Below are 16,850 nucleotides of genomic sequence, written 5' to 3'. Positions count from 1 at the left end.
GATCCCACAGTAGCATCTATTGTAGTAGACGACAGTTCAACCGACCCTACTCTAGCACTGCAGTCTGCAACTTGCACTATCGCCAACTTACAGAGAATCATTGCGCCCGACTTGCCGTCTGAGCATGCTGATGAGCCCTGCCGCATTTTGTTTTTATACCACCTTATTTTTTACCTTGATCATCCTTTGGCCCAAACAACAGCTGTCAGACATTGCATAAACACCAGCAATGCCCCTCCTATTCACTGCCGCCCGTACCGAGTATCGCCGGCTGAGCGTCAAGTTATCAACAAAGAAGTTTGCAAAGTGCTTGCCAAGAACATTATTGAACTTTTGTTTAGTCCTTGGGCATCACCTGTTGTCCTGGTGAAAAAAAAGGATGGCTCATGGCGATTTTGCATGGATTATCGGCACCTTAAGAGAGTTACAAAAAAGTACGTGTATTCCCTACCTCGCATTGATAATGCCCTTGACCACCTCCACGGTGCTCACTATTTCTCTTCTACTGACCTTCACTCTGGCTACTGGACGATGTAGACCGCGAAAAGACTGCCTTTGTAACACCCGACGGTCTTTATCAATTCAAAGTGATGCCATTCGGCCTATGTACTGCTCCGGCCACATTTGAGCACATGATGAACTCCCTTCTCCACGGTTTCAAATGCTCCACATGCCTGTGCTACTTAGACGACGTTATAGTATTCTCCCCCCCATTCGCCACACACCTTGAGCACCTCTCAGCAGTCCCAGATGTTTTTCGTCGAGCTGGTGTGCAGCTAAATGCATCAAAGTGCCTATTTGGCCGTCGCCAGATTACTGTGCCTGGACACCTCCTTGATGTGAACGGAGTGCAACCGGACCCAGGCAAAATCCGTGCTGTTATGCACTTCCCTGTTCTGAAGTGTGTTAAGGATGTCTGCAGCTTTATCGGCTTCTGCTCGTACTTTCGCTGCATCGTGAAAAATTTTGCGGCCATCGCACAACCTCTTACCGAGTGTTTGAAGAAAGATGCCCCTTTCAAGTGGGGCAATAATGAGGCCTCTGCGTTCTCGCACCTAATTGACCTTCTCACCATGCCTCCCGTTCTGGCCCATTTCCATCCTTCTGCCTCTAACGAAGTCCGTACCAATGCCAGTGGCCACGGAATCAGCGCAGTAATAGCACAATGTCAGTGCGGCAATGACCATGCTTACGCTAGCAGGTTCCTCTCAACTTCCAAACGCAACTATTCCATCACTGAGCGTGTCTGGCCTTGGTGTAGGCAGCTGCGACGTTCCGCCAATACTTATATGACTGACCCTTTTCGGTTGTCACAGACCATCTTGCGCTTTGTTGGTTTTGCTCGCTGAAAGATTCTACAGGATGACTTCGTCGCTGGGCGTTTCGCATAGAAGAATATTCATATTCTGTCGTACACAAATCTGGCCGCCTCCACAATGACGTTGATTGCCTGTCTTGCTATCCGACTAGCCAGCCTAACGACGTCGACAGTAGCAGTGCCAACAGCATTTTCTCTGTGTCTGCCTTTGCTAACATCGCCGTTGAGCTGTATCGGGACCCATCACTACGAGCACTCATCGAGCGTATGCACTCTTCACCTACCGACGCCTCTGTTTGCCGATACGTCCTTCAGGATGGCCTTCTGTGCCGAAGGAACTTCCTCCCCGACGGATCTGAGCTTCTTGTTGTGCCCAAACATCTACGACGTACCGTCCTCTTCGAGCTCCATGATGCACCCACAGCAAGACACCTTGAGGTATCTCGCACGTACGACTGCATTCGCTGCCGCTTCTATTGGTCCGGTTTCGCTCCCTCTGTCCAATGCTATGTTGCTGCCTATGGTTCCTGCCAGTGTATGAAAACGCCTCAGGTGTCGCCTGCCGGTCATCTCTAGCTGATCACTGTCCCTGTGAAACCATTCGAATCCGTGCTAGATTAGATCTCCTTGGCCCCTTTCCCACGTCATCCTCTGGCAACAAACAGGTAGCCATTACAACAGATTATGCCATCAAACGGGCTCTCCCGACCAATTGCACCACTCACGTCGCGGACTTTCTCTTGCATGACATCATCTTGCTTCATGGCTCCCTGCGACAGCTGCTTATTGACCGTGGTCATAACTTTTTGTTAAAAATTGCCACAGACATTGTACATTCATGCTCCACTCAACACAAGCTGACCACCTCATACCATCCTCAAACTAATGGACTGATGAACCAGTTGAACCATACCTTCACAGATGTGCTGTCCATGTACATTTCCAAGGACCAACATGACTGGGGCATTGCCCTTCCTTACGTCACATTTGCCTACAACTCTTCTCACCACGACACCACTGGATATTCTCCATTTTATCCATTGTATGGTCCCGAACCAACCTTGCCCCTTGATACTTCACTTCCTCCTGCTGCAACCCCAACGAGTCAACGAGGAGTGCGAGTCTGCGCGCGACGCCATCGCGCTGGCCGACCATGCATTTCAGCTTACGTGTACCTGACTGATGGCCTTGCAAAATACACAGCAGCGTCTCTACAGCACCTGCCACCGTAACATAATTTTCGCCTAGTGTGTTCATGCTCTTTTCCCGGTACATGGACCCCTACCGTGTGCTTTGCCAGGTGATGCCAGTGACCTACGAAATTGCTCCGGTCAATTCTACCTCACCCGCTACTCTAGCATCCAGTGATGTTGTACACGTCAGCAAGCTCAAGACCTACTACACTGCTTCTGAGCCCGGGCCTTAGTTGCTCCAGGACGCCGCTTTTGCCGCTGGGAGTAGTGCTACAGACCAGTATTCCTGATGTCCAAGGATGAAGAGGCCAGTGGTGTGGAGACGACGACAATTTGCGGCTAGCGTGGGCTGTTGCCTTTTGGCCAAGTGCAGCGTATCAATCTGTAAATATACTTGTATACAGCATCGCATCTGCATCTTCCCACATAACAATACGATAATTCATAGGTTCAATATATAAGCTGGATCCCTTAGTGTGTTTCTTTGCATATGGATTTTTGCTTTATGTAGGCTTCAGGAGCTTGACATAAGCCGAAAAGACATCTCCTTCCACTTTCTGTAAGAGTTCTTTCTTGATGCTCTTTTCTTTAGCTCTTGGATAGGGCGAGTGCGAATATTGAAAACTTTTGACTAATGAACTGAACACTTCTCTATTCGATTCGGTCCTCAAATCGAATACACCTTTCAATTTGGTCCTTGAATCAAATATTCACTTTTTGAAATGTCTAATAATTTTCTAACAGTTTAATAAGTCTAGTCATTCACTATACATCATGAGACGAAACTGAAGCAAAAATGTAATAACTGTCATCCCATCTACAGTGAACATAACATTCTAGAGCACACTGCGTTGCTCAGACAGCCATACATTTCTGGCTAAACACAATCACTCGCAATAAAATTTAGTTTAGACAGGGCATTCAGTATAGTTTGGTACTATCTATAAATGCAACATGCGTATTGGCACCAACTTCTGTGATCACTGGAACTAGAGAAAAAATAAACTGCTTTTTATTTTTGTCTGACATTGTCGCAGACAACACACATTTCTGATTTCGCCGTAAAAGTATACGCAGATATTATCTGGCCAACAATGCTGCCCTTCTAAACTTTACATTATAATGCACGACCAGGTATGCTCTCAAGAGCCCCGAGTTTGGAACACAGTTCCTTTGTGTTTTCAATAAAGCATGCCTCATAATGTGCAGTGCAGCAATAACAGAGGTATTCTAGTGTTACGAATGGTAAGAAGGCTGCACATTATTCACAAACTATTAGAAAAATAGTCAATTCTATTCTATTCAATTCATAATTATTTTGATCTGAAAAACTACTATTCGTGCACCTCTATTCTTGGTACATGGCTCCTTCCACGCTACGTATATAGTAAAAACAGCTGGCATTTTCATTTTCTGACATATTCATCACAATAATGATTCTAATCAATAGTATAGGCTGTAAAAATGGCATATTTTTTCACCAAATTTGTTTTCTCGCAACAAAACAAATCCCTGCTCTGACCCATCAAACAACCCATAACTGCATCATATATGACACAGCAATTAGTGCTTGCCTTGTGCAAGGACCAGAATGTCTTTCTTGTTCAAAACATCACAGTAGACCTGATAAAGACCCAACAAAATCCCTGATATTTTTTCAGCACTGCTTTAAAGAGTAATAATTAGGAAGAAAGTTGACATTCACACTTTAGCATACACTAAATAGGATGAAGGCAAAAGCCTGCATGCTCACGAGACATTAATTTAACTTGATTAATTAACTACTTGACATTTTCATTCAAATACGTTGTTACTTCTCATTACTTGTTTTCACCCACCAAAGGATGTGGGTTTGAGTGCCTTAATTAATTCTATCTTAATTAACTGTGCAGCAATTAACTTCACCGTAATTAACACCAAAGGTCATAGGTTTGACTCCCACCTATGATCATGAGTTAACTATCAATGGTGGCAGCATCAATTTTGTTGCTATTGAATTTTGGTCCCACCAAAGGTCATCGGCTGAAGTGATTGAATTCTGGGGTTTTACGTGCCAAAACAACCATTTCATTATGAGGCATGCCGTAGTGGGGGACTCAGGATTAATTTGGCCACCAGGGGATCTTTAACGTACCCCCAATGCATGAGACATGGGTATTTTTGCATTTCCTCTCATTAATATGCAGATGCTGCGGCCGAGATTTGATCCTGCGACCTTGTGCTTAGAAGCATAACACCATAGTCACTAAGCCACAAAGGTCATGGGTTCGAGTGCTGTAACTCTATCTTAATTAACTTTGCCTTAATTAACACCAAAGGTCGTCGATTTAGCTCCTACCGATAGTCGTGGGTTCGACTCCCATCAATTCTAGTGCCACTGAATTTTGGTGCCATAATGCCGCACGGTCAATTTTTTTATAACACTGGACATAGGATTTTTCCGTCCGTGAGCCACTTAAGGCTTTTGCCTTAAAATGTGGCCCTTAAACGAGTCTATACAGTAGGTGTTCATTCTATTAAGTTACAAGAAGTTGTTACATGTGTATATTACAGTGTGCGCCATAAATACTGTCACAAGGTTTATGCCTAATATTTTTATTGAGAATAAAAAAAATATTAGGAAATCTTTTGTGGAGCATTTACCTGACATATTAGTAATGCTACACAAAACACTTTATTAAATATATAGGCTCTAGGCTTTGATCATAGCATTCACACATCGTAAGTACGCTTCAATAGTGGCCCTCAAGGCATCCGAAGTGACATTTTTCTCCATGCTTGCTACAACAATTTTTCTGGGCCACCATTCCGGTGTGCTGACAGATACATGCCTTGTCTTCCAGAATAGCCCACATATAGAAGTCCGTTGGATAGTTTGCCACTCTTCAGCTAGAATGAAGTAAGGCATGAGAGCGTGACAAATGCTGTGGTGTCAATTTGCTCTTCAATTTGTGTGCTAGGGTACCATCCTACTGCAAAGCCCAAAACTGCTCACCAAAGTGGGACTGGTACCAGGGCAGTGAATAAGGCTCTAGAATGTGTTTATGTGTCAGTGTCGATATTTGCACCTTTTGACCAAAACACAGGAGAAATTTGGCCCATGGAAGTTGCTCCAATTGAAGCCACGACAGATGCCTGATGAGAGCTTCAGAAAGCTGTCCCACTGAATGCATCACCAAGCTCTGAGGTCGGAGCAAGCACACAGGAGTTCCGAGTATTGGAACGGGCCTCTACCATGAAAATTTTCTCAATGATGAAGACAGCTGCCAAGTGTTCCCCTTCATGGCCCATGCATACTGAAAGCAGTTTTTCCCATTTTCCTTTTCTCTGCACCTGGGTCAGTCCATGTCTTCTCTGGAACTTGCAAGAGAACATCTTGAGGTTCCTTTGCATGGCTCTTCTCATCGTTGTCACCAACAGATTCTGCTCCAAGGCCAGCTTTCAGATGCTCCTCCATGGCTGACATTTGATTCTCTTCCTCACAATTTTTTAAGTTGAGAAGTCACAACAGAGACAGGATGACTACTGCAGGGTAAGCGCTTAAGTGGGCCACACTTGAGAGCCCGGTGAACAATTCTGCAGTAAATTTTTAGCATTTTGGCAATCATGAAAGGAGAGTGTCTGACCTCGCTTAGTGATGAGATTATGGCTTGATGTGAGCTAGGGCATGCCATTTTCCAAAAAATAATTAAACTAGCATGTAACATGGCCGGAATACAAAAGAGAGATTGAAGGACTGTTTCATGAAACGATGCGAAGAAATGTTAAAAATTAGAGGCACAGTTATCAATCGAAGTGTGTGAATAATTATGCCACAACCTGTATATGATACATCATGCAGTAAGAGGTTAAGCACCCTTTCAAAATTAGAGCAGAATATTGCAAATTTTTGTCAACAAATAAATGCACAACAATACAAGGCTTTTAAATTTGCATAAATTGCTCTAGCCTCCCAGTATCAGCATAGGTCCTAGAACAAATACTCAAAACTAACCAACTTTAGTTAATGAACAAACTGCAATGGCTACTTGCCTATAGTGTCAGATGAACTGAAGGAATGAGTGAGGAAGAAAGAATCCTTGCACTCATTTAATACTTTTCCTAAAATGTTTGTTTCCACTTTCTTTTAAATCGCCCTTTATATAAGCAAATTCAATTCTATGTATTAAAAAATTTAATTATGAGGTTTTACGTGCCAAAACCACTTTCTGATTATGAGGCACGCCGTAGTGGAGGACTCCGGAAGTTTCGACCACCTGGCGTTGTTTAACGTGCATCTAAATCTAAGTACACGGGTGTTTTCGCATTTCGCCTCCATCGAAATGCAGCCACCGTGGCCGGGATTCGATCCTGCGACCTCGTGCGCAGCAGCCCAACGCCATAGCCACTGAGCAACCATGGCGGGCAACTCTATGTATGCAAATGCAATTGCTTAATTACTTTCTGCTGGACAATAAATGACAAGCGACAGAGTGAAGATGGCGGAAGAATGACAATGACATGACAACAAAGGGATGATGACAAGAATTTGGTTCTTACCTCCTTTGCTGAAACATCAAGGTGCCCTTGTAGTTCCATTGCAAGCAATGTTTTGGACTGTGCCTGAAAATAATTGCAATGGCAAAGTATATAGTTGGGGGATATATACCGTTTCAAAACATTTTTGCAGCTAAAATTTTCAACATTAAAATGGTAAGACATTCATTTTCGGTTCATGGAAACGGTATGCATGGCTCACAATTGTTCATGCAGTGACAGATTTAGTTAGTGTAGTGGTGGGAACAGCTGCGCCACATTGTGCCAACAGCAGGCCGTTGCACCCGCCTGTTCCAAAACAGCATTTTAGCAGAAAATCGCACAAAGCCTGCACTAAAAAAGCATAAGTGCTGCCTCATTAGTAAAATTGAAACAAAAAAATCTGCAGAACCTGTGCACTGTAGAATTTGGTATAAACGAAGCTTTCATTGGTGTTTGTGAAGAACACTGTTCCTTCTTAGCGATCATTTGCCAGGAGAGGCCACATGATGCAGTTGGACACAATTTCACTGGAAACCACCTCGCTCAACATAAACTTGTTCGCGCTCAATCATGCACATGCTACGCATGACAGCAGAATGACCACGATGGCATGAAGATGACTGTATGATGATTATGAAATGATTATGACACTGCAATCGCTATGACAAAATGATGGATTGACCATGACAGCATGACGAAAGCAATGACATGATGACCATGGGATGACAACGTTGGTATGATGATGACAGCATGACAACGTGATGCTGATGCTGGAATAACAATGATGATCTGACAAAGGGAATAATGACAGAGCTGGAATAACGACAGCATGATGACAATTGTATGATGATGCCAGAATTACAAAGCTGGAATGACCATGACGGCATGACAACATCATATAATGATGGAATGGGAAGAAGACCCTGGAGTGGCATGACAGCGCAACAACAACGTGACGCCGATGTTGACTGACGACAACAGTGTGACAAAGGGAATCACGAAGCTTGAATAAGGACAATAGGATGATGATGCTAAAATGATTACAATGGTATGATGCTGCTGGAATGACGACGATGGCAAGGTGGAATGACGACCACACTGGTGTGACAACAAGGCAGGACGACATGGGATGACAACCAGTAGAATCACTACAACAAAATGATGATGATGGGACAACCACGATGGCTTATGGCGACTCTCTCATGATGATGCAATGACAACACAATGACGACGAACGGCTGATGATGATCGAACGACGATGACGGTATGATGATGGCGGCTCAAGGATGGCGGTGTGACGACAGTGATATAACAACACAGTGACAGCAACAGAGTGAAGATGGCGGAAGGATTACAATGACATGACAACAAAGGGATGATGACAAAGGCATGAAGAAATCTAAACTGACGATGACGACATGGCGACAACCTGTTGCTATTGGAGCTCAAGTCCCTGCTTATGTGCATCACCTGTGATTGTGGGTTCCTTCATTTGCACTATATCAGGTGTTTGTTTACACAATGTCCGGTACTTGCCAATCGTCCAAAACTGTAGCCTGCAGGGATGGCAATTGTATGACAACATGACTTACAGTATGACCCACGCATTTGGCAAGAGCTATTCGGCAAGGTAGCAGAAGCAGTGGAAAAGTTGAAGGAACAGGCAAAGAAAGATTCCCTTTAAAACCTAAAGCATGCTATTATCATCATCATGGAGGTAAACAGAGCGTCTATAGCCACAGGTATAGTCAATGCCATGAGATCTCCATTTGTATTTTTCGTTCTTTTGTTGAATTTCTATTTGGCAGAGGTTCCAATGTTCTCCCGCTGTGTGGTCTTGTTGTTTGTGCCATTTGTGGTGCAGTTATGTATTTATGATATTAATGTTGTGTGGAGCTCTGTCAAGGGGAGAATGTTCAGTCGCATGTTGCAAGTCAAAATTGTAGAAGCAGCTTTATACCACAATATGCGCACAGTGAAAGGAATGCTATTGAAAACTGATGAAACTGGCCTGGTAATTTTTATCCCGTATGCTGCATGCAAGCTGGCTCTGCTATATTTGTTGACTATTTCAGTTAATATTATTACGGGAAGGAAGAAGCGTGCATCTATTCACAGATTACTTTTAATGATTGAGCAAGCAAGCAAGCTTAGAGCAGCGATAACACTAAACTCTTCTTCGTCGTCTCCAAGGCCACCATCAGCGTCCTCTTCTTCCCACATTACCAACTGTGACATCACCCCTGTCGAAAAAAGCACCTTATTGTTGCGGCTTATCGGTCTGAGAAAGGTAAGGTTTGAGACGGCTGACGTGGATGATGTCAGAGAGAGGTGAAGGCACCGTGGCATCCAGTGAAGACACTTCATATGTGACAGGGGTCACCTGGAGAAGTATGCGGTAAGGGCCATAGTATTGTGAGAGGAGTTTCTCTGAAAGACCAACACGCCGAGTTGGATACCAAACTAGCACGAGAGCACCTGGTTCGTAGTCCATGTCGTGATGGCACTGGTCGTAACGGCACTTCTGCCGTGTCTGTGAAGCAGAAAGGCGAATGCAGGCAATCTGGCGGGCTTGGGTCGCTGTGGCTATAACATCCCGAGTGTATTCTGTCGGCGAGTCGAGTGTGGTCGAAAGGAGAGTCTCGAAAGGCAAAGTCAGCTCACGGCTGAAGAGGAGATAGAAGGGTGAATAGCCAGCTGTGTCGTGGCGCGAGGAATTGTAGGCGAACGTGACAAATGGTAGAGCAATGTCCCAGTCGATGATCGGAGGAAACACATTGCTAGCATGTCAGTTAATGTGCGGTTCAAGTGTTTGGTAAGACCGTTAGTTTGAGGATGGTAAGCGGTAGTAAATTTGTGTTTAGTAGTAGATGATTGAAGTACGTCGTCTATGACTTTGGCAAGGAAGTATCTTCCGCGATCGGTGAGAAGTTGACGAGGTGCTCCGTGGTGTAAGATAACGTCATGAAGCAAAAAATCACCGACGTCTGTAGCGCAGCTGGTCGGTAGGGCTCTAGTAATCGCATAGAGAGTTTTATAGTCCCTAGCGACGGCAATCCACCTATTTCCATAATTTGATATAGGGAATGGCCCGAGAAGATCGACGCCAACACGAAAGAAAGGGTCGGTCGGTATATCCAAAGGCTACAGCAGACCGGCAGGAGGCACAGCTGGTCTTTTCCAACGTTGACACGACTCACATGCCGCAACATATCGCCGGACGGAGAGGTTGAGACAGGGCCAGAAAAACCATTGCCAAATTCGGTCATAGGTGCGCACGACGCCAAGGTGTCCAGCGGTGGGAATGTCGTGCAGTTGCTTCAGTACAATCTGTCGAAGATGAGACGGTATGACGGTTAGGAGCTCGGGCCCATCAGGGTGCATGTTGAGGTGATACAGGATGCTATTTTGTAGCACATGTGAAGGGATGGGTCAGACAGATCAGAGAGCAGGCATTCGATAATGGGCCGTAATGATTCATCTCGTTGTTGTTCAGCGCCAAAGTCTTGCAAGGCAGAGAGTGAAAGAACGCAGATCTGTGTGACATCCACTACACCGTCCGGTACATCGAGGGGATGACGAGACAGGCAGTCGGTGCCCTGATGTAAACAACCCAACTTGTAGACCACAGTGTATGTGTATTCCTGCAGCCGTAAAGCCCAATGACCAAGGCGTCCGGTGGGATCCTTGAGGGAGGAAAGCCAACAAAGGGCATGGTGATCGGCTGTAACTGTAAATGGTCGGCCATATATGTAGGGTCGGAACTTGCCCACTGCCCAAAAGAGGGCGAGACACTCGCACTCAGTAATCGAGTAATTGCGCTCGGTGGGAGAGAGGAGGCGGCTGGCGTAGGTGATAACGCGGTTGTGCCCACATTGGCGTTGAGCTAAAGCTGCGCCGATGCCGTAGCCACTGGCGTCAGCGTGGATTTCTGTCGGAGAGGAGGTGTCAAAATGGGCAAGAACAGGAGGTGCGGTGAGCAGCGTGATGAGCTGTGAGAAAGCAGACGCTTGTTCAGAGCCCCAACAGAAAGGAACGCCTTTCTTCAGGAGGTCTGTCAGGGGACGGGCAACATGGGCGAAATTTTCCACAAACCTGCGGAAGTAAGAGCAAAGGCCAATAAAGCTGCGAACATCTTTGGCACAAGTTGGTACAGGAAAATTCTGCACAGCATGAACTTTAGCGGGGTCAGGGTGAATGCCTGACGAATCGACGAGATGTCCGAGCATGGTTATTTGGCGGTGACCGAAGTGGCACTTGGATGAGTTGAGCTGCAAGCCAGCGGTGCGAAAAACAGAAAGAACAGATGAAAGTCTTTCAAGATGAGCCACAAAAGTGGAAGAGAATACGATGACGTCATCCAAGTAACACAAACAGATGGACCATTTCACACCACGCAGGAGCATGTCCATCATCCGTTCAAAGGTCACCGGGGTATTGCACAAGCCAAAAGGCATTACCCGGAACTGATATAGGCCGTCTGGTGTGATGAATGCGGTCTTTTCACGGTCCAGTTCATCCACGGCAATTTGCCAATATATAGAGCGAAGGTCTATAGATGAAAAATAAGTGCCACCGTGGAGACAATCCAGAGCATCGTCAATGCGGGGAAGTGGTTACGCATCTTTCTAAGTGATCGTGTTTAGATGACGATAGTCAACGCAGGATTGCCATCTGTATTCCATCTTTTTGATGAGAACAACACGGGAAGCCCACGGGCTGGAAGAATGTTGAATAATCCCTTTGGCAAGCATCTTGTCAACCTCGCCCTGGATAACTTGTCGCTCAGAGGGCGACACCCGGTATGAGCGTCGGTGAACAGGTGCTGCATCGCCGGTATTTATACGATGCTTCACGACCATGGTTTGACACAAAGGGCGATCGTTCAGGTTGAAAATGTTGGAGTAGGACTTGAGGAGGCCACGGAGCTCTGCGGCTTGTTGGGTTGAGAGGTCCGGTGCAATCATCTTTGTAAAGTCGTCGGTCAGGGCAGATGCAGAAGGCGAAGAATGGGCATTAATCGAAGACGGCGCAACAGATAGAATGGAAATGTGGCACTCGTGTGACGGTGACAACGTAACAAGAGATATGCCTCGAGAAAGTACTTGTGGGCACTGTCCGAAATTTAGGATGGGAAGACATGTCGATTGTCCACAACAGAAACGATGGTGTGTGGGAAGGAGACATTGTGAGAAAGCAGGACTCAAGTCGCGGGAGTAAGGACATAGTTTCCGGCAGGCACAGGTGGGCAGGCTAAAACAGGGATGCAGGTTGCTGCTAGAGATGGCAGGTGAATAAAATCTGTAGGACAAAGCTGAGTTGCAGCTTGAGCAGGAAGGTCAACGGGAACAGGTAGGGGTAGGTCAAGTTGTACAACACCGGCTGAACAGTCAATCTGAGCAGAATGGGCGGCCAAAAAGTCGAGTCCGAGGATCACTTTGTGAGGGCAACGCTCGAGCACACTAAACAAAGTGGACGTATGGCGACTGGCGACACTGACACGAGCAGTACACATTCCAAGCACAGCCGGAGTTCCACCGTCGGCGACCTGGAGCAGTCCAGTCCACCGAGCAGGAGTAAGTACTTTCTTCAAGCGCGTTCGAAGCTCCGCACTCATGATGGAAATTTGGGCTCCAGTGTCGACGAGTGCTGTAACGGGAAAACCGTCCACGCCCAGAAGGTTCTGATCAGTAGGCAGAATCAGCAGAGGAATTTTAGGCCGGGGTTCTAGAGCAGCGTCACCTCCAGGAGCTGCCCCAGCTAGTTTCCCGTCGGAGAGCGGCGGCGGTAAGCTGGGGATGGAGAGCGACGCAGCTGGGGCGAACGGGAGCGGAAAGCATGTAGTGATGGCGAGTGGCTAGTCGCGGTGGCTCGAGGTGCGTCTTCAACCTCGGTGGAGAGTGGGCTGGCCAGGAACTTCGACAGTGGCGAGAGATGTGGCCCACGTGTCCACAGTAAAAGCAGATGGGTCTATCGTCATGTGTGCGCCACTTGGCCGGGTTGCGATAGCTCGGATATGGACCCTATGGGCTCCGGTGAACAGCGGCAGAGGCAGCAGACAAAGCAAAGTCAGGACGGCTGGTGGAGCAGATGGATGGAAGACCCACATTGGCAAGTTCTTGGCGAATGACCGACTGGATGAGAGACACAAGCGGCCGGGAATCATCAAAGCATTGAGTCACTGGCGTGGCAGGAGACGCTGCTTCGATTTCTCGCCGAACGATACGTACGACGTTCTCGCAGGAGGTGGGCTCACGTGGTGGACAAATGTCTTTGCACATCGATGAAGCTGTGGAATTGGGTAGACGCATAAACTGTTTAACTATGCGGCGACCCTTCGCGTCTTCAAAGTGGCAACATTCGTTAATGATCTCATTGGTCATTGCCTTATTCTTGTAAAGAAGGAGGTTAAACACGTCGTCCACAACGCCTTTTAAAATGTGGCTCAACTTGTCTACCTATGCCATATTGTTATCCACTTTGCAGCAAGAGCGAGGATGTCCTGGATATACACCACATAAGATTCAGTGGACGTCTGTGCACGGGTCCCAAGGTCCTTCTTCACAGCAAGTTGGCGGCCGACGGGCTTGCCAAACAAATCTCTAAGCTTCTGTTTGCACTGGTCCCAACTCGTAATCTCTTCTTCGTGTGTTTTGAACCAGACCCGTGCGATTTTCTTGAGGTAGAATATTATGTTAGCCAGCATAAGCGTGTTATCCCACCTGTTGTGTGCGCTGATCCCTTCGCAATTCTGCAACCAGTCATCGACGTCAACGTTGTCAATCCCGGAAAACATGCCAGGGTCGCGAGGCTGGGCCAAGATGACCGTCGGTGGCGACGACGGGGCCGTGGTTGAACTCTTTCCTTCGGATGACATGGCAGCCAGGTTATGTCCGCTGCGGAGCTCTGTCTTGAGCAAGTGATTACCCCGCACCTCCACCAATGATGTTACGGGAAGGAAGAACCGTGCGTCTATTCACAGATGACTTTTAATGGCTGAGCAAGCAAGCGTAGAGCAGCGATAACACTAAACTCTTCTTCGTCGTCGTCTCCAAAGCCACCATCAGCGTCCTCTTCTTCCCACATTACCAACTGTGACAATATTGAGGCTATATGATGTATAGATGTATGTTCAATACTGCCGGTGCCAAAATCTGCACTGGAAGGTCTAACGGCTGTTCCACCACTGTGAGTGTTAGCAGTATGTGTGAATTACATCATTTTCCATTTTCATTAGGGTTGCAGGAAGACACTTCATCACTAAGCACTCCATGGTGGTAGGAGAAGGTCCATAGGGAGAGGGGCTTTAGGGGGTCGCTCGCTTCCTTTTAGAGCTGCCCTCATTGATTGAACACATTAAGTATAACCTTGGTGCATTAATATTTAGTTTCATACAAAATCCCATGCTTCTGTGCATCTTAAACCACAAGTAATTCGAATAATACTAGTAATTCCTCCGAGAGCAGCTTTTTCACTACCAAAGACTTGTACAAATTATGGAAAGCAGAAAGTCAGCTCTTTAGCTGTCCAATATCTGCAACACACTACCTCGTTGGTCAAATAATGTTTGGCACCATTTAATGTCTCTAACAAATCTTAATTTTTGTTAAAATACTCTTGGCATCATTGCCTGCTCAAAAATATTTCAATGGTTTTCCTCACTGTAAATTTTTTTAGTCTGTAGTATATTTTGTTTTTTACAGTTTGCCTCTCATAAGCACATAATTTACACCATTGCTTGGTATATATCGATGCCCTTACGGTTTATCTTAATTATCTCGCCTTCTAAAAGTACTGAAAATTGGGCGAATTGGTAGCTACTCATTCTGAAACTGCAGCGCACACAACAAATGAGACACAAGGCAAAGGTAACACACAAGTGCTGTGTGTTTCTTTTGCTTCGTGTCTCGCTTGTTGTGTGTGCTGCAGTTTCATCATGTATCTCTCCTTCATTTCAATTTCATTCCTACTCTGGCTAACAATACAGATGACTTCTACACTAATGTGTTAGGTTTGCATGCTGCATTTTGTGCCTACCATTGATGCCTAACAGACATCTTTTATGAATGTGTTAACAAGAGGTCCCACTGCAGCATTATTTTTGGGGGACCCTTTTTTGCATATTTGTCTAAAATACATTCTGCTTTATAGTAATAACCAATAAAGTGAAGCAGAAAAATAATGCATCAGGAACTGGGAGAAACAAACATTGCAAAAAAAAAAAAATATTGTGACAGCACTGAAGCAAAAATTCATTTCAGACAATGTGAATCATGTATCTGCATACGCTGATTTGTTATCTTTATGTCAACTGATGTCTAGGGGTGCCAACTAGATTTTACAAAAATATTGTTGCAGAAATGATCTAAGAACGTTGTCAAAGTAAATAGCTAATCCAAACCACAGAAATCAAATGGACACACTAGCAGTACTTCCAAAGTACACTGCTGATGTTGATAATGGTGTTTATCGCCGACATGTTTTGGCAGACAGCATGACAGCATGATGACAATGATGGTGCGATGACAATAGAACGATGACAGCATGATTCCAATGAAACGATGACAGCATGACGACAGTAACAAGACATCAGCTCTGCACCTGTGCTTTCTTCTCCACTTGTTCACTCTACAGTGGCTAGATACTTCTCCAACTATTCGGTTTAAAAATCATGCAAATCCCATGCACTGTTAGTCAATCTAACTGAAGCTGTGGTGAGCTGGCAAGACAAAATAGTGCATTTTGACAAGGCAAACGACTTCTGCAAAGAACAAGCCTTGCAATCATCAGCCCAGGCACCGGGGAAACGTGACAAATCGCCACCACCAACCATAGCATCCAAACTATCAGACACTGCACATGCTGTCACAAAGCTCCCATTGCGACAGCATGTGCATCTCAAAGGGTTAGTTGGCAACTGGCCCTGCCCCACAACTCAGTTGTGCGAGAGCACATGCCTTCAGTAGAAAAAGTCCAACCATGAAAATGGGTGAAAGAGCCAAAGAAAGCCATTCGCTTTGAAAGTTTAAGTCCTAACCTGATCCTATGAGGTCAGCCATTTGTCGCAGATTCAGGCTTGATCAGACCAAACTGTATCTCCTTTCAGAGTATGGGCGTTATGAATCTTGAATAACATGCAACTTGCAATTGCCCAAACCTCAACCTTGCCGAAAAAAATCAAAATAATGCAGATTTCACCAACGCATTCTTCTGCTTCAATTTTATTTAAAGTAAGCAAATTTTGCTTGAAAGCTCTAAGCACTACACAAAGCTTCTTTGTTTCTTTATTTCAATTGCAAGAACACATGTACAGCAGGTTAGCTAAATAGCTTTATAGTTCAATTTCTTTTTCTTTCTTTTTTTTCCGCCCTGTTTAATTAGGTAAAAATGACAGCACAAAAGAATTTAAAAAAGTATGATGGTTTCAGTGCTATGTGAATTCCATATGCGCTGACCTATCTTTTCAACAGAAAGCAACACTTTGATTGATATCTTTCCCTGCAGTAACAACAGATAGAATGGCTGGACAATATGGGCCAATTAAATCCAATAACTTTGTATTTGAAATGGGCCTAGTTGTAGAGCACCTGCCTCAGCTGCAGGAGGTTGTGGGTTTGGTTCCCACCACGGCCAGGCACCCACTCGTTTAAATGGGCCCAAGTGTACCCCGGCCTGGTGTTCGGCTTCCTTCAGGGGTGATACGCTTGGGAAAAGGAGCCTGCACCCTAAATTCCCGTCGCAACCTTTATAAGCCCAAAAATGTTTGGGCCGCTCCCATGGTGGCCATTTTCCATGTGGCGTCCCAAAAGCACCTGTTGAGG

The 16,850-nt window shown here is 45.6% G+C and overlaps 1 protein-coding gene across 1 annotated transcript in view; it reads right to left on the bottom strand.

The window, feature by feature from the left end:
* LOC126546105 (uncharacterized) overlaps positions 1-16,850 on the bottom strand; it is a 153,408-nt gene that overhangs the window by 20,632 nt on the left and 115,926 nt on the right. The window contains exon 15 of the mRNA XM_055061665.2: positions 7,051-7,113. Coding sequence (XP_054917640.1) covers positions 7,051-7,113 — 63 coding nt within the window. The remainder of the gene's footprint in view (positions 1-7,050; positions 7,114-16,850) is intronic.

This window comes from Dermacentor andersoni, chromosome 1 (genome assembly GCF_023375885.2).
Source record: "Dermacentor andersoni chromosome 1, qqDerAnde1_hic_scaffold, whole genome shotgun sequence".
NCBI lineage: Eukaryota > Metazoa > Arthropoda > Arachnida > Ixodida > Ixodidae > Dermacentor > Dermacentor andersoni.
This window is presented reverse-complemented; position numbering and strand designations above follow the sequence as displayed.